Here is a 22,963-nt window from a genome sequence, read left to right as displayed (position 1 = left end):
CCCCACCCTAGCGCCCACCCCTCTGATTCCGGCCCAGCAGTGTGTCCCACGGTCCTCTTCCCAAGCGTGCAAGTCACACCCCCGGAATCCGTGAGCGTGCGTCTGTGCCCCTCTCATGGATGCATAAATGCACGCGAGTCCTCCTCACCTGCATAGCTTAAAAATAACGTGTTTCTGTGTATAAACACGGGCCTTGACATGCATAAAACGTATCGGCCACGATGGCAGTTCCTTATATACGTACAGGACTGTACAGTTTTCAATGCGTGATGTCTCATGTATATGGTCCAACTTGATTCTCAGAGAGTTTACAGGGTAGATAGCATCATCCTCCCCATTTTATAGATGAGAAAACCGAGGCACTAGGAACTGAAATCACGCCAAGGTCATGGACATACTGTGTTGTAACTGGGGGCAGACTAACTCCTAATAATACCTGTTGTTTGTATCACATTAACAGCTTTGCCATCCATTATCTCCTTCAATCTTGACAGCAATCCTGTGAGGTTTTATCTACATTTTGCAATTGAGATTCTAGATCGGTTAAGTAACTTGCCCAAGGTCATACTTCTGAGCTGGGATTCCAACCTAGGTATTATTCTTTCCACTTTACAACTCTGCAGGAAAAAGGTATCTTATATATCCCAGTCACTTCTCTGAATGTCTCTTCAAGCAAGACCCGTTAGCTCTCCATTACTTTACCTTCCAGGAGTTTTATATGCTCAGTCTTGAAGGTAACATACCACACCTTTATTCTTCCATTTAGAAGACCACTTTATAGAAATAACTGACTTATGTGAAAACACACCCAACACCATGTCACACCTTAGATATAACATCTTTCTTCCTTTCATTTGCCTCCATTCATAATTTCCCTTTCTGTGTTTCTGTGTTTGCTGTGTGCCCACCACTGCACTTCCATACACTTTGTATTGTTGAGCTGCCAGTATGCCATTTCTGCTCCGTGTGGAGAAGATAAAAAAAATAAGGCACCTTCACTCCCATTTAGTCTTCCCAACAATCCTGTGAGGAAAGTGGTGGTACTCCCATTTCACAAACGATAAAATTTAGGATGATGTCACCTCAAGTCCACAGAGTCATTGAGAGATGGGGCTGAGATTTGGATCTGGGTTTTCTGACTGCTCTTTTAGAGTACCATGCTGCTTTCTTTGGGAGGATGCATGGATTCAGTTCTATTCATATCTTAGCTTCCTCACTTTCTGATACGCTTTACTGTTGCGTATCTGCGTAATTTAGGAGAAATTAATTTAATGCACAGACGTACATGTTGTGGAGATTACAGTCATCCCTTGGTATCTGCAGGGGATTGGTTCCAGTACCCTATACCTCCCCCATGGTTACCAAAATCCATGGATGCTTAAGTCCCTTATATAAAATGGCATAATATTTGCATATAACCTACACACATCCTCCCTTATAGTTTAAATCATCTCTAGATTACTAATAATACAATGTAAATGCTATGTAAATAGTTGTAAATACAATGCAAATACTTTGTAGCTAGTTGCCAGTTAATTCAAGTTTAGCTTTTTGGAACTTTCTCCAATTTTTTTTCCAAATATTTTTGATCCATGGTTGGTTTGAATTCACGGTTGTGGAACCTGCAGATATGGAGGCCCGACTGTATATTCATTCAACTTGATTTATAATTGCCTTCCAAAAAAGATTTGAGGCAGCTACAAACTGATTTTCAAAAGAAAGAAATACAACAGAAAACTTGGCCATTGTGTTGAATCAAGTAGTGTTTATTTAGCACTTATTATATCCCAGGTATCCAGCAATAAATAGGAACTTTCTTCTATGCAGAAGGGAGGAGGAAAAAACGTCGAACTGGATCTTATCTCCTCCTTCAATATTTTCTCCTTCCCTTCATGGCTAAACTAATTAGAACTCCAGATTTGCTTCCTCCAGTTTATCTCTTCCTCTCCTTGATCTCCCTCCAGGTTGGTTTCCATTTAACACTCCTGGCCAAGTGCTGTCAGAGCTTAAGTTCTGGACATCCCCAGCTCTCCTTTCACATTGGGAATGGCTTTAAAGTTGTAATGCCCAGCGTGTATCATCTGGGGTGGTATTTTGGGGACCACGCTTGAGAATGCTGTGTCTTGATGTGGACCGGCGCGACCAGCTCCTTCAGAGAAGAGCTCTCATGTTTAATGCTGATTATAGTAGGTCCAGAGTACAAAGAAAATAGCTGAGTTTTATGTTGGCAGTGGGGCTTTGCCCCTCAAGGCAGGAGACACTAGAGGCAGATGAAGAAGAAGGGGAAGCATGATTGCAGTGGTCTGGCAGTAAGAACGGGGAGGTGGAATTAAATTGCCCTGCTCTATGGGAAATGGAGTCTGAAACCCTGAAAAAGCACCTGGTTATCACCATGTGCCTCATTTTCCTTATCTGGAAGCATGGATTTGGGAAATGTTTAGAGTGAAGTGATTATGGGGTATTGAGGAGTCTAACCAAGAAGGGAAATGAATGATGTAGAGAGAGAATGATTGGTTCGTCGTTCTCAAAAGAAGGCAGCAAGTATAATGGAAAGAAGGTGGAATTTGGAGTCAGATAAATCTTGGTTCAGATCTGCCATTTATTAGTGTCATGACTATGGACAAGTTATTTTAAGGCTGAGTCCCAGTTTCCTTATCTGTAGCATAGGGTTCTGTCACCTAAGTTATTATGAGACCTGAATTAAGTGAAGTATAATGCTGAACGCTGTGCATAATGCATGTAGGAGGCATTCACTAATGGTCAAGGTGCTCAAGAGGTCCTGTGGCAAGAGCACGGGTTCTGGAGCCAGACTGCCTGAACTCTGATCCCCGGCTTACCATCCGCGTGGCATAGAGCAAGGTACTTAACTTTGCTGTGTCTCAGTTTCCTCATCTGCCAAGCAGAGATAATAATAGTACCCACATCATAGGTTTGTTGTCAGGATTAAATCACTTATATGTGTAAATCATTTAGAACAGTGCCTGGCACTGAAGAAAAACCCATAACTGTTAGTTTTGAACCAAAAAAAGTCAGGAATTAAGCATGTGGCATGGAGTTGACATAGCCTGATAAAAAAAAATTAGAGAATATACTCCATTCTTTCTCTTTTTCCTTGACCCGTGCACTTTTTAATGGTTAGCAAAATACCTTGTACCATGTTTAAAGTAACATTTACCCATCTGGCTCCAGGTAACATCTAATGTCTACTGTGTTAAGGAGATTCTAATTTTCAAGATTTCTTCCTTCATTTACTGACCCTTCTTGTCTTGGGGAGAAGGAAGATCTATCTATCCTAGAAAAAAATGAAACTTGTCTGTTTCTCAAGGGCATAATGCAAGTTGACTCAGCATAGGAAAGTATTTTTTAAAGATAGGAAGAGTGGTTGTTCTTTTTCACTTTCAGTTCATCTAATAGCATTTATTGAGTGCCTGCTATGTACTATGTATTATCCTACGTGCTTTCACATGTCATCACATATTAAAACTTATGAGGGTGACTGAAGTATTCTCCCTTTTTTTTGGGACTAGGAAATTGAGGTTCAGAAAGACAAAGTAACTGTCTACAGGCCTTAGGGCACATAGCTAGAAGTGGCAGACCTAGTCTTCGATTCAATATCCAGGGCTCTTTTTGCAAGGCCCTGTTGGCTTTCCACTGTCTATTCTGTGTTATTGAGCACAGAAGAGAAAGGGTTTTCAGGACTATTTCCTTTGGCTACTGTTGGGTCCCAGTCACCCCACTCCAGTAATAGAATGAGCTGTTAATGTGGGAAGTATATATTGCTGTAGTCTAGGCTGTCCAAGCTGCTTCTCCTCCCCTAGGGCTTGTTCTGCTAACAGATTTAGTAGAGAGATTGGTTGGCATCATTATGATTATCAACAACAAACAGTGATCAAGAGCCTTGAGGGTGCGTAGTAGTATCTTAGTTCCTTGAATCCAGGGTATTTAGACAAGAAGGAACCTCAAAGATAATTGGGTCCAACACTCTCAATTAATAGGAGAAGAAACTGAGGCCTAGCATCATCATCAATTATGTTGATAACCAGAGAGGTGGCTTGGTGGCCATAGAGGCCACCTAGACATGTGATTACCCCTTAGCAAGCTCCAGTAGGATTCCATTATGGAAGTGTGGTGAGTTTATGGCCAAATGAAAGGTAAAAGTTATTTAATATACAGACAGGCATGTAGGTCTCTGAGAGTAGTCCTCATAAGAGAGGAAAACAACACTGATAGCAGTGAGGTCTTTATTTATGTGCTAGAAGAACCTGATTGATAGGGACCTAATATTGGGACAGTTCTAGAAGTACAGCCTCCACATTTGAATAGGATATATAAATATCCTGGACTATGTAAGAGGACTTTTTGTTTCACACTTTGAGGTTGCTTCTGAATGGATTGCCATATTCTAAATTCAATTTGTACTGCCTCACAATACCAGTATATTTGCTAATTAAATTAAGCCCTCATGTTAGTTAGGGCTTTTGAAAGCTTGCTTTCCTTCCTTCCTTTATTTCTTTTTTTTTTTTTAAATGTTGCGGTTTTGAAACTGGATCAGCCTTGCATTTAAAAAGAAAAATAAAAATTAGTCCTTGATACTATTCTAAATTATCACCTTGAGAGATTTAATTCTATGTAGAAACCTTTTAAAAGATATTTTTATAACTTAACAAGGGGCTTTCCAAAAGACGATTTCTTTTTCTGTTCCCTTACCATAAATGCAAAAAAAAAAAAAAGTTTAGGAGAACTATTACATTGGCAACTAGGTACATTTATTCCAGATAATGTGTGGAATTAATATTTCACATATAATGGCAAAAATTAAGTTTCTTGTTTCTAAGTGCAATTATGTGTTTTCATTTGTAGTGAACCTTTACTAAGCTTCAGTTTATAACCGTACAATCTAATAATTCTTGATCTTTTATTCAATGTTAGTTTTTACTAAACCTTGGGTCTGTAGATTCCTAAGTTATAGTCTTTGTTGTTTCTTCCTTTTCTTCTTTTCTTTCTTTCCTTGCTCATTCATTAGTCTATTTACCTTTTATATAAAATTTTTCTTTTAATTGTAAAAATAATATACCAACAATGAGTTTTGTCAAAGGAATCACCAGCAATTCCACCAACCCTATATAGTTGTTTTTATTTTTGCATTTTAACACTCAAGCCTTTGTTTGAAATCATCCATACATTTATGTAGGTACTGTCATCATAGACATACAGTCTGATGTTTTACTATTTTTCCACTTACTGCCATCATAAATAATTTTTCATGTTGTTATGCTCAGCGGCCATGGCTCACGGGCCCAGCCACTCCGCGGCATGGGGGATCTTCCCGGACTGGGGCACGAACCCGTGTCCCCTGCATCAGCAGGCGGACTCTCAACCACTGCGCCACCAGGGAAGCCCTAGCCATATTTTTTAAAAAATGGCAGTATAATACTCTCTCAGATGAATGGACAGTGATTTATTTCATCAGTCTCCTATTGTTGGATATTCAGGTTGTCTCTTTTTTTTCTTCCATAATACTCGATAACACTGCAGTGAATATGATTACATATATAATTTTTCTCTCCCCTGGATGATCTCATTAGGATAAATTTCTAGCAGTAAAAGTTCTGGGTTAAAGGCTGTGAATATTTTTCTGGTTTCTATTAGGTGCTGCCAAATCACTTCCATTTTTGAAGTTGGTGTCAATTTGTACTGCCTCCAGCAATATCACTCCTGGATTATTGATGCCCATTTCTCAGAGGGCTTTATATCCTCAGTCTTGCTCTTCTTTGATCTGGCCTGTAAACTACCACCCAAAATATTCTTCCAGAATGAGTTCACACCTCCTTCAGAGTCTTCCCCTGGTTGCCTGTCACCTATATGCCAATTCAGGTATAAATTTTTAAATCCAAGGTCTTACCACCTGACATCCATTTTAATTGTTTTGCAAACGGTATGTGAGGCAGCTTCTCTTAGGTTTCCTCAAATGGCCCTTCTCTATTACCTCTAAGTCTTCCCTCTGACCATTTCTTACTTTCAGAACTGGTTCTCTGTCAACATTTCTCCATCTCATTTAATTTCAAAAATTGCTTCTTCTGCAAAGCTGTCAATGCAGAGCCACCTGTAATGATGATATCTTTAGTACTTACTGTGTTTAACTCCTAGTGGGTTGCCATGTTGCCAATGAGAAATACAAAGGAAAGGCAGAGAGGTGTTCAGTAAAGATTTTTTTAAATGAAAACTTAGGATCCATAAGAGCACTTGGTTCTCTTGAATAAAACTTGAGAAGAGATTGAGGAACTTTATGCTCTATTTTTTGGGTACCATCACTCTCTGGCAGTGGACAACTCAACTTACTCCATTCTCTATTTCAGCTACAGAGTGGAAAATATAGTGTTGCCAGTCATTTCAGGAGAGTCATGACATTCTTTTCTTTCAAATATTTTTCCTCAATATCATTGGCATCATCATTTTTATCATCCTAATAGTTACTGAGTGTTTACTATCTTCCAGGCACTGAGATGGTACATTATATGTCGTAGCTGTTTTAACCCTCATGGCAGCTTTGTGAACTGGGTACCCCCTCTTTTCACATGGGAAATACAGTTATAATTTGTTACTTGCTTAACTAATAAGTGGTGGAGCCATGATTTAAACCCTCATTCTTAGAGAATTACTTTTATGAAATGCCAGTCTATCAATTTCTTCCCTATCTACAATTCTCTGGTGATTTCTTATTGCATATGATAAAGAAAGCACAAACTCCTCAGCAACATTGGAAGATCCTTCCAAATCTCTGTCCAGTCTTACTTTCCCATTCTCATCTTTCTCCACTCCTCTCATCCCCTAACATGTGTCCTGTGTTTCTCTCTGACAGAGCTGCTTATTTTACAAATACATCATACCACTTCACAGATGAGCCTTTGTTTCCATCCCTAGAATGCTTTCCATTTGCCTGGCAAACTCCTATTCATCCCTCAAGGTCCAGCTCAAATGTTCTGTACTATATGCAAAGAATTCCAGATTTCCCTCGGTAGTTAGTGGCTCAGTACTATGTCTCTTCTGTATATATTTTTGCTTTAGTCTTTTGTACTGCTTTACAATTATTTGCTTACATGCCTCTCTTACTTTAATAAGAACTTTGAGACATGATATGGGAAGACAACTTTTTTATAGACATTAGGTATTTTTAAACATAGCAAAATCAAAAATCTGTGTATTTAAAATGACACTGTTTCCCTTTTTTCTCTCTTCAGCATAGGGCTACTTTCAAATTTGAATCAACAGATGAAGATAAAAGAAAGGTAAGCCTTGGTGTTACTCTGTGTGTTTGTGTGTGTGTGTGTGTGTGTGTGTCTGTATGTGTATGTATTTCATTCATGGACTTGATAAACAGTGGACTTGATTTCATCTGATAGTTTACTTTTCAGTTTCCCTTCAGTTTGGTTTTTAGAAACTCTGGGAATAAAGACAAGTGCCAGGTTTAGTATGGATTACACATAACACCCTCCTGCTCCATCCCCATAGGACCATTACATTTGCATAAATCAGGGGAATGGGAAGGGTTCAGAGCGGACTCCCATCCATATCTTCTCATCTCCAGCGATTAACTTTGTTTGGTGGCAGGACTGCAGGCTGCCAAAAATGCATTGCTAATATTGTAATATTGGGTTTATAGTAAAGCTTGGCTTTGGGTTAAGTTGTGGAAAAACAGCTATTCATGCAGCTGCCCCTCAAACACATACTGTTCCCTGCACTGGCAGTTATTTATGTTGTCAGCAGTTGTCTTGGTCACTGACTTCATGGGCAAAGAGGAAAATGGGGTCAAGAGGCTTAGGAATAGAGGAGTTATTATGAGAGGGTGCATCAGAGATAGAGCTATGAAATGTCATGTTGGCCTGTTGGGGTCACCCGTGGTTGCTTTACTTAGTTGATTAGAGCATGATGCTCAAGGAGAAGCTCACCAATTCTGCCTGTCTGTTTGCTGGGCCCTATACTGCTATCCCTGGCCTCACAAATGCTAAGACCAGGTAAGAGCATGACTGAATCTGTGTAAACGTATTGTTGCTGCTAGAGAAATAGCTTGAATCCGGTACTTTGCTGGTAGTGATTTGATCATACCTTGAAATCATCCCTCTATTCACCTCCACCCCCATATTTACTGTCTACATCCTGCTCACTTTGCCTCTTAAGATTTCTCAGTACATTCTCTCCTTAACCCCGGCCCTAGTTCAGTCCTTCATCTGGATTACTGTACCGGTTTCCTAACTATGCCTGCTTTTTCCAGTTATATGTCCTTTCAGTCCATTGTCCATAATTCTGTAACAACAATCTGACTGTGTGATGCCCCCTTGAGTAACTTTCTTTGTCTATAGAATAAAGTTCAAGCTTCTTAACATGACCTAGATGCTCAGTGATCTGAAGTTTGCCTACTTTTTGCAGCCTATTGGTTGCTTCTCTCCCTTGTAATTTATGCTCTAGCAATATGAAATATTTCCAGTTACATACACATACACATCCCTTCTGTTTCCTACTTCCTACCTTTGCATATACTGGCGGTATGTACCAAAATTACAGATGTGTTTTGCCCTTTGACCAGGCAGTGTCACTTTTAGATCTATTCTGTGGACAGATTGAAATAAAGTAAACAAAGTTATTCACTGAAGCATTGTACATAGTAGCAGACGATTGGAAACAATAAAGCCTCCAGCAATTAGGGAATATTTGCAGAAACTTGCATACATTTGCATAATGGAATATTGTGCTGTGGTAAAGAGGGAGGAAGAGGGAGAAAGAGAAAGACTGTTATGTGCTAATGGGAGAGATAGTTACATGAAAAGAAAAAAGAAACAAGGTGTTAAAAAGAACATGTTTTTAATATACTCATGATAGGTATTCAGGCTAGGAAGGCAGCTGCTATTTGGTTTAGTTGGGAGGATCCGTACTATATAGATTCTGTGGTGCCTTGTAAATCTGACACTAGAATCTTTGGTAGTGCTTTTACTGGTCAAAATAAGTGCATGAAGACAGAGATCCCCCCCACACCATATGACTTTCAGTTAAGGGGAAAAAAATTTCCCACACAGTTATTAATGAAGCATGTTTGTTTCCTGTAGGATAATAGCAAAACCTAACATTTTCCAAGTATTTTACTGCCTTTTAAATCTTTGGTGACAGTAACTACTGTACTAGTGTTACTTTCAGTATTACGTGTAGATTGCTGCTTCCTGGGAGGTCTGATATAAACAAATGTCATTAGGGACCTAGCTAGGTAATCTTCATTAATGGAAAAACATTGGCAAACAAAACTATTTCAGTCTCCAAGGGTTAAAACCATTAGAGACTCTTCATGCCTAAGTCCCTAAAAAGACTTTGAAGTCAAAATTATTGGACTTCTCTAAAGGCTCTACATCCTAACAGCCTTTTAAGTTCTCAGTGTAGAGAGGCATGGAATAGTAGGCATGTCTCCAACATTAAACCCAATCTTAAAATAAGAGGAACTCAAATTACCATCCAGTTTGTTTTGCTGCCCTAGTTCTCTTTTTCTTTCCTAAACATGTCTCTGGAGCCTTCTACCAGCAGCTCCTTGGTAACAGCAGCGCCCCTTTCAATAAACTACAGGTGCTGTTGCTCTGAAAAACACACCTCTCTTATGTAAAACCTTGTGGCAACCTATAAGTAAATGTAAGGAAATAGAGCCTTTCAAAAAATAAAACTTGATTATACGAACTTTGTAGGAATTGGTTATAAGGTAATGATCCTTAGACCTAAGTCCTAACGCGTAGCATTTTGCATTTTTAGAAAGATTTGCTTTTCATTAGTAATACAGTAATGTTGTGAGTATGGTGAGAATATCACCATCCCAGTTTTATGGATAAGAAAACTGAGGCTTATGTTAATGACAACTTGTTAACACTCATATCACTCGTAAGTGGTGGAGCCTCGAATAGAGAACAGGTTTTCTGGCTATTGTGTGCAGCTCCTTCACTGCTCAGTGCTCCATGGCTCCCACTCATTACCACTTGAGGTATATCTCAGATGGTTTGAAATTATGACTCAGTACCTTGTTTTATCTCTTATTTCATACCTTGAGACACCATTTAGGCAACTAGACTTAAACTGGAAAATATCAAAGGAAATTACCAACTAGGAATGCTTAAATTTTTCCAGAGAAGTAAAGTCAGATACAATTGCTAATGTTTGTGCATAGAATGCAAATAGTTCCAGGTGCATGTGGCTCATGATATATTTGGGTATAAGCACCTGTGCTTATTGAAGCGTTTGCTTTACATCTTCTCTACCTCAGTTGGTGGCTGTGATTATCTACCAGCACATAAACACATATACCATGCAAATATGTAGGATGGAGGGAGGTATGATGAATAATCTGAAAATTCACAGCTTGAGGAAATGAAAGCTCTTATATTGGTTTCTAAAATACACCTGATCTCAAGGCCAGGAACTAATTGCAATAAATGTTGAAAAATACTGTCATAAAATGATTAAAAGAATTGCAGCTCTTTCACCTGTAAGATAAGAATACAACCATATTAAATGCAGAAAACGTCACTTGTTGTCTGAGATAAACCTTTATGTATTTAGTAATTTTCCTCAAAAGAGTGAAGTTAAAAATAAATTTCAAGCTTTTATTTCATTAACTTCAAACTCACATAGGTAAGCTCATACTTCTGTGAAGGCAGAGAGTAATTACTGAGTTGAGAACTCTTTGAGGATGAAAATTCTGGCTTACTTTTCTTTGTATTTTCAGTCCCCAGCACTGCATGTGGCACAAAATAGGCACCTACAATAAACACCTGTTAAATGAATAAAGGGGACTTGGAGCTTAAGTGGAGGCCAGAATTCCCATAACTTGTACATACGGTTTGGTTTTGAGTTTGATATTCTCTTAACTAGAGAGCAGAATCTCAAGCACATTTCATAATGTTATTTACTGAAAAAGCAGAATACAAAAGTATTCATACAGAATGATCACAACCATGTAAAACTAATAAAAACTATGCAAAGAAGAATGTCTACAAGGAAATTCACTAAAACAGTGGCTTAGCATTATTACTGTGGATGATATTTTAATTTCTCTTTTCTGTATTTTGAACTTTTCTGTTATAGTAAATGATAATGATATAAGAATATGATAATTACATATTATATGTGATAATATATTCTTTTATAGTAGTGTGATTGGGGGCATAAGCAAAGACCGGTATACTTTTTAATCATTTATTTTCTTTGAAATTGGGCCTTTATGATTATCTTACACATTCCTTTTGGGGGAACATAAAAATGTTACTAGGTTTGGAGGTAGTATCACTTGTGGAGCCAGTTTATGGAGTGAAATAAATTTATTTGAACACAAAAGTCCATTCTACCATTTGAAATATTTCTTCTTTTTACTCTTTTTCCCCAAAGTTGGATGTACTTGGCATATTAGTAGAGATCTCTGTAGTCCACAAATATTTTTTCAGTAACTCCTGTGTGCCAGGTCCTGCGTTAGGCCTTAGTTCCTAAGTTGGCTATTTTCCTATGGTGTTTGGTTTGGTGCTTTCTCAGCTATGGATGCATACTGAGGGTTGCCATTGTGGACTATAGAAAATGAACGGGTAATTTTGCATATTAGAGTCCGCCAAGGAAAATGTGCCAAGATAGAACCATCAATCCTATACTGTGAATCCATGCTTAGGAATAGCTTGAGGCATGGATGCTTGTTCTGAAAGCCTTTTACACTTAGTTTACTTATTTGAAATTGTTAAACTCCAGTTTTCACTAAAACAAAATGAGCTTTGTGTGTCTTGCAAATTTGACTCAAATTTTATTTGATGTCTTCACCTTAGGGAATACTTTGATATATGATGCAAGTACAATTCTCATTTAGAAACCAATAACTTTAAAAGATAATCCTTTTTAACATCTTGATTTCTTTAAAACACACAAACACACACACTACCAAAAGCGTTCTAAAACTTTTACTTTTTAAAGTTTCTGTCCAGCTGGATCTGGCATAAAACTTGACTAGAAGGCTGAATTATATCATAGGCCAGGATGAATGCCTCACAGTAGTTCAAAAATGAAACAATTTAAACTTCATTTCAGACTCCATTTTTTATTTTAGATGTTTTGCCAAGGTATTGAAGGACTAAATGTGGGAAGAAAACAGAACAGCCCTTCTGATTTAGTAAGCCATAGATGTGGCAGTCCATACATGATCTCTGTATGGATCACTTTTTAGGATTTCTTCCTGGGAATGTTAAGAGTAGTATCTCTGATTTACACTTTAGAGTTTCGGATCCTTTTTCTCATATAGAAAACTCATCAAGAAGTTCTGCTTCCAGCCATGACAGTGTGAGAGCTTTATGGACCTGCTCCCCAATGAAACTGGTTATTTTTTTAAAAACAGCCATTTAAAGTCTCTGGAAATAGTCCTAAGATCATGCAGTCAATAAAGGAACACTTATTCAGGACAATCTACTAAAACTCAGTCAGAAGAGTGAAAGTCTGTGGGATTTGAACCGAGACCTGCTCCCTGTCTTCCCACTCTCAGTGGAGAGAGATGGAGACTCTCCTCCAAACTGATGGAGCCAAGAACACGGAGCTCCCACTTCCCTCAGCTCTCAGTTGGAAGGCTGTCTACCCAGTAGAGACAGGGGTAAGGTCAGCATTTCTCATCCTGCCTTAGCTACATGTCGCTGGGACAAAATTCTGGGTGAATACAGCCGAGAGGTGGGGTCTCCCTCCTTTCACCCAATCCCCACTCATGGGACAGAGGCTCTACTTTGGGTAGGGCACCACTGAGAATATTAGGGCCCCAGTTGCACTCACCCTGGCTGGTGGGACACAGGTTCCACCCTGGAAGAGGCCAGCTGAGGAGTTCTGGGTCTATTGTTCCCCTGTCCTCTCCAGTTGAGCTCTCAAGGAGGTGTCACTCAGAAAGAAGCATGCTGTTGTCTCCGCCCTCAGCATCAGAACCAGGCTCAGGAATTTTGCCCAGAGGAACATGCAGAGCTTATAACAGTGAGCTCTGAATCTCTCCCCAAAGGAACCAACTTAATTTGCAACAGTGTGAAGTTCCTGCCTGAAAGTACAGGTTGTGGTGAAAGGAAATTGGGAGGAGAGTGACAGATTCATTGGAAATATAAGGCTAACCAGACGGCTAGGTAGTTTGCTAGAAAGAAAGTAGGAAAGACAGCTGGGAGGAACCCTCCTGTAGTTAGAACAAATCTTAAATACTTACCTCAGGAACTATCTCTTCAAAGGAGCCCTAATAAATTGGCTCAGTTTGTAGAGCAGTTTATGCCCCAAGGCATTGTTAAAGACAATAGATCAATCAGCCTGCAGTTAGTGGAGCTTAACAGCTGGGTGTGGTCAGGGAAAGAAAGTCAAAGAGAGGCCTGCCAAAGCCACTGTTATCCCAGGATGACTGTGGCATACAAAAGGGTGAGCCCTATGAGGAGGAGCCCTATACATCTGCAGGGAGGAGGAGGAAAATATACTTAACTAAAATAATTCAGCCAGTCACTGAGCAAATAAAAAAATAACAATAGCAAATCTTGGAGGGTATAAGCATTACCCAATGTTGATATAATATATTATCTAAAATGTCCAGTTTCAAAAAAAAAAAAAAAAAAGCCATGCAGAGAAACAGGAAAGAATGAGCTGTGCACTGGGGAAAAAGCAGGCAATGGAAACTGCCTGTGAGAATGACTAGATGTTGGATTTAACAGACAGACTTCAAAGTAGTCATTATAAATATATTCAGAAAACTGAAGGAAACCATATTTAAAGAAGTAATGCAAGGTTTGATGACAATGTCACATCAAATGAAGAATATCAATACAAAGATAGAAATTATTAAAAAGAAAAAGAACCAAATGGAAATTTTGGAAATGAAAAGTACAGTAACTGAAAAAAAGAAATCACTAAAGAGGCCCAACACTGGGTTCACACTGGCAGAAGAAGGAATAAGCAAACTTGAAGATAAATCAATAGTGTAAACAAGGTAAAGAACTGAGGAAAAAGAATAAAGAAAATGAACACCTCAGAGAAATATGAGACAACATTAATATACCAACATACACATAACTGGAGTACCAGAAGGAGAGGAGAGAGAAAAGAGAAGAAAAAATATTTGAAGAAATGATGTCTAGGGACTTCCCTGGTGGTGCATTGGTTAAGAATTTACCTGCCAATGCAGGGGACACAGGTTTGAGCCCTGGTCCGGGAAGATCCCACATGCTGTGGAGCAACTTAAGTCAGTGTGCCACAACTACTGAGCCTGTGCTCTAGAGCCCGTGAGCCACAACTACTGAGCATGCGTGCTGCAACTACTAAAGCCTGTGAGCCTAGAGCCCATGCTCTGCAGCAAAAGAAGCCACTGCAATAAGAAGCCTGTGCACCACAATGAAGAGTAGCCCCTGCTCACTGCAACTAGAGAAAGTCCATGCGTAGCAACAAAGACCCAACGCAGCCAAAAATAAATAAATAAATTTATAAGTGCATCCATTCTTTTAAAAAAAACAAGTCTAAAGTCTTTCCAAATTTATTGGAAAACACCTACATATCCAGAGAACTCAATAATGTCTGAGTAGAATAACCTCAAAGAGATCCACAGCCACACTAGAGTAAAAATGCTGAAACTCAAAGACAATGAGAAAATCTTAAAAGCAGGGAAAGAAAAATGACTCACCACTTACAAGGGAACCTCAGTGATATACACAGCTTACTTCTCATCGGAAATGTAGGCCAGAGGCAGTGGAATAATATATTCAAAGAGCTCAAAGAAAAAATTCAGCCAAGAATCTTATATCCAGCAGAGCTATCTTTCAACATTACAGGGGAGATAAAGACATTTTTAGGTAAATGAAAAAATGAATTTGTTCTAGATCCACCTTACAAGAAATACTAAAAGTTCTTCAGACAGAAAGCACATCACCCCAAACAGCAATTTGAATGCACAAAAAAACCCAAAAGAGAACTAGTAAAGGTAATTATGTAATTATAAAATATAAATGCATGTTTCTTCTCCTTTATTCTCTTAATTGATTTTAAAAGCATCTGTGTAAAACAGCATGTGTATGATATATTGTTCAGCCAATAACATATAGAAATGTGATATATTTGCCAAAAATAGCACAAAGGTTGATGAGAGCAAAGCTGTACTGGACTAAAGACGTGACTCTAGATAGTAACTCTAATCCTCAAGAACAAATCAAGAGAACCAGAAATTATAAATAAGAAGGCTAATATAACAAAAGTTATACATATATACTTGCTGTCCTTTCTCCTTCGTGTCTTCAAATTATATATCAAGTAATAATTGTTGTTATACTATGAATAACAATAATGCCATAAAAAGAGGGGAAAGGAATAGCATCATATAGAAGTAATGTTTCTATATCTCACTGGAATTAAATTAATCTAAATCTGGAGCTAATTCTGGTAAGTTAAGATGTGTGTGTGTGTGTGTGTGTGTGTGTGTGTACACATACATACACTAATCAAGCTCTAGAGCAACAACTAAGGAAATAACTCAGTAAATCTGTTTTGTGGAAAACTACAAAATTTTGTTGAAAGAAATTAAAGAAGATCTAAAGAAATGGGAAAACATCCCATGTTCATAGATTGGAAGACATTATTGCTCAGATGGCACCACTTCCCACTTGATCTACAGATTTAATGAGATACCTTTTAGAATCCTGGGTAGCTTCTTTGTAGAAATTGACAAGCCAGTTCTAAGATTCATATGGAATTGCAAGGGATGCAGAAGAGCCAAAAGAATCTTGAAAAGAACAAACTTGGAAGACTCATAATTCCCAACATCAAAACTTATTACAAAGCAACAATAATCAAGACAGTGTGGTGTTGACATGAGGATAGGTAAACATAAATACGGCTGATTCTTGAGCAACTCAGGGGTTAGGGGCGCTGATTCCCTGAGTAGTCAAAAACCCAGGTATAACTTTATAGTTGGCCCTCCATATCCATGGTTCTGCATCCGCAGACTCAGCTAACTGTGGATCTTGTAATACATATTTACTGGAAAAAACCTGCATATAGATATAGATGTAGATCAGTGGAATAGTAACTGAGAGTCCAGAAATAAACCAACGTGTCTGTGGTCAACTAATTTTTGACAGGGGTGCCAAGACCATTCAGTGGGGAAAGAATAGGCTTTTAACAAATGGCACTGAAACACTTAGCCACGTATAACAGAATGTATTGAACCTTTACCTTACACTGTATGCAGAAATTTGCAAAAATTAACTCAAAATGGATCAGACCCAAATGTAAGATCTAGAACCATAAAACTCTTAGCAGGAGCATAGGATAAGTCTTCATGACCTGGATTTGGCAGTGGATTCTTAGATAGGACACCAAAAGCACAAGCAACCAAAGGAAAATAAATAAATTGGACTTCATCAAAGTTAACTTTTGTGTTTCAAAGGACACTATCAAGAAAGTGAAAAGACAGCCCACAGAATGGAAGACACTATTTGCAAATCATATATCTGATAAGAGACTTGTATCTAGAATATATAAAGAACTCAATGATAAAAAGACAACCGAATTTAAAAATGGGCAAAGGATCTGAATAGACATTTTTCCAAAGAAGATATACAAATAGCCAATAAACAGATGAAAAGATAACATCATTAATCATCAGGGAAATACAAATCAAAACCACAATGAGATACCAGTTTACATTCACTAGTATGGCTAAAATCAAAAAGTCAGATAATAACAAGTATTGACAGGGATGTGGAGAAAATAGAACCCTCATACATTAAGGATAGGTTACTGCATGTACAGTGGTGCAGCCACTTTGGAAAACAGTCTGGGAATTCCTCAAAGGATTAAACAGAGTTACTATATGACTCAACAATTGTACTCCTAGGTATCTACCCCAAAGAAATGAAAATATATGTCCACACAAAACCATGTCCTTGAATGTTCATAGCAGTATTATTCATAACAGCCAAAAGATGGAAATAGCCCAAATGTCCATCAGTTGTGAATAGATAAATGAAATGTGTTATATCTATACAATGGAATATTATTTAGCCATAAAAAAGAACAAAGTAACTGATAAGTACTTACAACATGGATGAACCTTGAACACATTATGCTAAGTGAAAGAAGCAAGACACAAAAGGCCACATAATGTATGATTCCATTCATATGAAATGTCTATAATAGGCAGATCTGTAGTGACAGAAAGTAGATCATTGGTTTCCCAGGATCTAGGGACAGGGGAATGGGGATTTACTGGTAATGGGTATTGGGTTTCCTTTTAGGGTAATGAAAATATTCTAAAATTAAACAGTGATGATGGTTGCACAAGTGTGAATATACTGAAAACCAATGAACTATGTACTTTAACAGGGTAAACTTTATGAAATGTAAATTATATATTGATAAAGCTGTTATTAAATACTACATGCCCATCATTCCAAGCACTGTATGAATATTAACACATTTAATACTTAACAACAAAGCTACAAAGTAGGTACTGTTATCTTACTTGTTCTACAGATGAGGAAACTAAGGCACACAAAGAAATTACTTGCCTATCTAGTGAAGTAAATTACATGCCTAAACTAGTGAAGTAGGAGGACATTATTTAAGCCTATGCAGTCTGGCTCCACAGCCCTTGTGCTGCACCATACTGCCACTCATTAATAATTGAATTAACCTGTTTTTTGTTTATGAATTGATTCTATTTTCTGATTGTAGGCATCCAAAATTTGAGACATGATGCAGAGCATAAACAAAGCTTTGACATTGAACTAATTAAGACCATTGACAGGAAACAGAAGCACATGATTTGCAGTATGACTGGATATGATAACTAGTAAGGATATCTAGTGTCAGCCCTCCCCATTAGTAGTACAGAAATTGACCTATAGGAGTTAGGCATGCTGCAGATTTTTTTTTACTATTATTATTATTTTTCCTGCCTAAAATGTAGGGTTTTTTTCCTCAGCAATTAGCTCTTCCTTACAAAGTTTGACCATGTACTAAGGAAAGTGGAGAGCGTGTACATCTTTGGCTAATTAAAAACTCTTAGGACCCGAAAGAGTTCTTGGCTGAACAGACATTTCCAGTGTTCCTAACTTCCCCATCTATAAATGAAAAATTGAGAGGTTGACTTACCTAAGGTTACAGTTAATGAGTGGAAAATCTGGGACTCAAACTAGGTCCTCTCCCTCCTTTTCTACTTTCAGTGATCATTGTTGTAGGGCGGCTCCTCAGGGAACTTACAGTATAGTAAGGGACCCAGAATATCTTCCAGTGCAGTGATTCCTTCTAAGGTATCTTGCACTGAGGGTAATCACACTCTGACTGAATACTTTGAGTAATGGGAACCGCACAGCAGCCACTCTGCTGTTAGATAACTTTACTTGTTAGAAAGCTTTTACTTGTATGAACTCTAAATCTGCTTTAGTTGATCCTCCTACTTTATACTTCTCTGCTTCTGCCTTTGTCCACCATTTAGCTTGTCTTCTATCTTCTTTTTCCTGCTCCATTTCTTTCATTTTTTTCTCCCTACTAAAGTATTGCCCAGCACTTGCATTTATCAAGAAGCTTTCTCTGGCTAAATTCTCTATATGTAGTTTATTCCTTTAATCTTTGAATACACAGCTTAAACTGCTATGCATTGAAATACACTTACATTCCTTATTCATTCATTTTACATATGTTTAATCTCTCTAATATTATAAATAACTTGAGTCATGTTTTTATAGCTCCCCAACCCAAAATAAACTTTTTGTCACTTGTTTAGAATTTATTTCTATTGAATAGTTTGCATGTACTTGGATTTTAAATTGGGAGCATTTTAAGTTATGTGCCTGTAACAGGGCTATGCACATAAGTGCTCAGTAATGAACTCTATAGATTCTAAATGAACACTATAGAGTTTATAAAATTAATACAAAATTGCAATGTTATAACATCAGCACTTTCCTTTTCAAGGGGCTTTGTCATTAAATGGAAAATATAGATAAAAATTTCCTAGCCCTATTGTGCTTGTGCAGAGTGTGCTTGTTAATGTTACTTGATCTGTTTGTCCACCTGGCCATCTTTATGATGTACTGTGCATGGGCCTCCATTCTACCCCAAGCACTATGCTAAAGATTTTTAACTATATCATCTCATTTAATATTTATAAGCCTTAGATGTTATCCCTATTTTTAGAGGTGAGGAAATGAGGGACAGTGATTTCCAAAAATTTGCCAGGATCACATAGCTACAAACTAGTGTTTGAATCCAGATACTTTCTTTACTTCAGTTGTACTGTTTCCCAATAAATAACTTGTAGATGCCTTACACCTTGCAGTATGTTGTCTCAGATGCTATCCATATTAAATAATATAATAATATTAATAATATAGATAGATCTTCCACAATAACCATGTGAAATAGATATTTTTCTATCTTACACATGAGGAAATTTAGCTTCAGCTAGAATAAGTAAATTGCTCCAGATCCAAGTTCAGAAAATAATAGAACTGGGAATTAGAAAGAACCCAAACTGTTTCTGTGCTTTTTTGTTTTTTCTGCTACACCACTAGTGTTCTTTTGCCTTTGAAGACCTCTAACATCACAACTGTCTCATTGAGACAACTTCACTCTTGTCCGTATTCTCGGCTGCCTTAGTCTGCTCATGCTACCGTGACAAAATACCAAAAACTAGGTTGCATAAACAAAAGAAACTTACGTCTGACAGTTTTGGAGGCTGGGAAGTCCAAAATCAAGGTATTGGCAAGGTAGATTTCCTTCTGAGACCTCTTCTCTTGGCTTGTTGTCAACTACCATCTCACTGTGTACTCATTTGACCTCTTTGTGCAGAGAAGGGAAGGGGGTGGAGAATGAGTGAGCTAGCTCTCTGGTGTCTGTTGTTAAAAGGGTACTAATCCCATAGGACCAGGGCCTCTCCATCATGGCCCCATCTCCAAATACCATCACATTGGGCTTAGAGCTTCAGCACATGAATTTAATGGGGATACAAACAGTTAGTCCATAACTTCAGCTTACCATCAGAGCCCTTGACTATCTGCTATACATGCCTGGGCTACTAGAGCTGAGAACTAGGGATTTAGAGATAGAGTAACTAGTTCAGAGTGAAGAGTTGAGTGTTGTGGAGTAGACGGCACTGGAGACAAAGTAAGGAAATTCCAAAGAGACTGTATATCACAAAGACTTTGATACACTGAAAAAGGCAAAAAGCTGTGGAAATCCATGGGACCAGGACCTATATCAACCACCAAAATATGGCATATACGTTGTGACAGAATATACATCATCCAGCCTTGTTAGTGTACTGTGTAGTCAAACTATAATTTGGCATGTCATCCCGCCCAGAGGGACGTGAATCACCCTTGGTCCAGCGCATCCTGCCCGCTCGTGAGTCACTTGGTGGCCATCTGGGTTATCAGACTGACTCGGGTGTTGCAGGACTTGAGCTCAAATGACCCTTATTTTACTTAATAACTACCCCAAAGCAAGAGGAGTGAAGCTGGCAATTCGGACACACCAGAGAGAGGACGTAAAGTGCTTCCTTTGAGTGAAAAGGTGAAAGTTCTGGACTTAATCAGGAAAGAAAAAAGGGCTTAGTCAATACAAGACTAGCACTTTCTTCTGGATAGCTTGAAATATTTACAAGACTGCGTCTGCTTTAGGAAGAAGCTAGAGCAGTGTGGCTGACTGAGTCTTGGTGCTCCGGCCAGATGTTAGGCCTGAGCCTCTGGGTGGGAAAGCCGAGTTCAAGACATTGGTCCACCAGAGACCTCTGGGTCCCATGTAATATCAAACTGCAAAAGCTCTACCAGAGGTCTGCATCTCAACGCTAAGACCCAGCTCCACTCAATGACCAGCAAGCTACAGTGCTGGATACCCTATGCCAAACAACTAGCAAGACATGAACACAACCCCACCCATTAGCAGAGAGGCTGCCTAAAATCATAATAAGATCACAGACACCCGAAAACACACCACTGGATGCGGTCCTACCCACCAGACAGACAAGATCCAGCCTCATCCACCAGAATGCAGGCACCAGTCCCCTCCACCAGGAAGCCTGCACAACCCACTGAACCAACCTTACCCACTGGGGGCAGACACCAAAAAGAACGGGAACTATGAACCTGCCGCCTACAAAGAGGAGACCCCAAACGCAGTAAGTTAAGCAAAATGAGAAGCCAGAGTAACACACAGCAGATGAAGAAGCAAGGTAAACCCCCACCAGACCAAACAAATGAAGAGGAAAGAGGCAGTCTACCTGAAAAAGAATTCAGAGTAATGATAGCAAAGATGATACAAAATCTTGGAAGTAGAATGGAGAAAATACAAGGAATGCTTAACAAGGACCTAGAAGAACTGAGGAGCAAACAAACAATGATGAACAGCATAATAAATAAAATTTAAAATTCTCTAGAAGGAATCAATAGCAGAATAACTGAGGCAGCAGAACGGATAAGTAACCTGGAAGATAAAATAGTGGAAATAACTACCACAGAGCAGAATAAAGAAAAAAGACTGAAAAGAATTGAGGAAAGTCTCAGAGACCTGTGGGACAACATTAAATGCACCAACATTTGAATTATAGGTGTCCCAGAAGAAGAAGAGAAAAGAAAGGGTCTGAGAAAATATTTGAAGAGATTATAGTTGAAACCTTCTCTAATACGGGAAAGGAAATAATCAAGTCCAGGAAGCACGGAGAGTTCCCATACAGGATAAATCCAAGGAGAAACATGCCAAGACACATGTTAATCAAGCTATCAAAAATTAAATACAAAGAAAAAATATTAAGAGCAGTGAGGAAAAAGCAACAAATAACATATCAGGGAATCCCCATAAGGTTAATAGCTGATCTTTCAGCAGAAACTCTGCAAGCCAGAAGGGAATGGCAGGATATATTTTAAGTGATGAAAGGGGAAAACCTACAACCAAGATGACTCTACCCAGCAAGGAAGCAAGGATCTTATTCAGATTTGACAGAGAAATTAAAACCTTTACAGACAAGCAAAAGCTAAGAGAATTCAGCACCACCAACCAGCTCTACAACAAATGCTTAAGGAACTTCTCTAGGCAGGAAACACAAGAGAAGAAAAAGACCTACAATAACAAACCCAAAACAATTAAGAAAATGGTAATAGGAACATACATATTGATAACAACCTTAAATGTAAATGGATTAAATGTTCCAACCAAAAGACATAGACTGGTGGAGTGGATACAAAAACAAGACCCATCTATATGCTGTCTACAAGAGACCCACTTCAGACTTAGGGACACATACAGACAAAGTGAGGGGATGGAAAAAGATACTCCATGCAAATGGAAATCAAAAGAAAGCTGGAGAAGCAATTCTCACATCAGAAAAAATAGACTTTAAAATAAAGACTATTACAGGAGACAAAGAAGGACACTACATAATGATCAAGGGATCAATCCAAGAAGAAGATATAACAATTGTAAATACTTATGCACCCAACATAGGAGCACCTCAATACATAAGGCAAATGCTAACAGCCATAAAAGGGGAAATCGACAGTAACTCAATAATAGTAGGGGACTTTAGCACCCCACTTTCACCAATGGACAGATCATCCAAAATGAAAATAAGGAAACACAAGCTTAAAATGATACATTAAACAAAATGGACTTCATTATATTTATAGGACATTCCATCCAAAAACAACAGAATACACTTTCTTCTCAAGTGCTCATGGAACATTTTCCGGATAGATCATATCTTTTCTGACTACAATGCTATGAGACTAGATATCAATTACAGGAAAAAAAGATCTGTAAAAAATACAAACACATGGAGAGTAAGCAATACACTGCTAAATAACCAAGAGATCACTGAAGAAATCAGAGGAAATCACAAAATACCTAGAAACAAATGACAGTGAATACATGACGACCCAAATCCTATGGGATGCAGCAAAAGCATTTCTAAGAG

The 22,963-nt window shown here is 38.3% G+C and overlaps 1 protein-coding gene across 6 annotated transcripts in view; it reads left to right on the top strand.

Annotated features, from left to right (window-relative positions):
- The window catches only part of RIC8B (RIC8 guanine nucleotide exchange factor B), a 116,820-nt gene that overhangs the window by 420 nt on the left and 93,437 nt on the right, over positions 1-22,963 (top strand). For all 6 annotated transcript variants that reach the window (XR_003001390.1, XR_003001389.1, XR_003001388.1 and 3 more), the window contains exon 2: positions 7,239-7,286. Coding sequence is in view for 3 of the 6 variants with exons in the window: in XM_024732161.1 (XP_024587929.1) it covers positions 7,239-7,286 (48 nt within the window). In the remaining 3 variants the exon portion in view is untranslated. The remainder of the gene's footprint in view (positions 1-7,238; positions 7,287-22,963) is intronic.

The sequence above is a fragment of the Neophocaena asiaeorientalis genome, unplaced genomic scaffold, assembly GCF_003031525.2.
Source record: "Neophocaena asiaeorientalis asiaeorientalis breed wild unplaced genomic scaffold, Neophocaena_asiaeorientalis_V1.1 scaffold418, whole genome shotgun sequence".
Lineage (NCBI taxonomy): Eukaryota > Metazoa > Chordata > Mammalia > Artiodactyla > Phocoenidae > Neophocaena > Neophocaena asiaeorientalis.
Note: the sequence above shows the minus strand (reverse complement) of the source record. Positions and strands in the feature narration are given on the sequence as shown.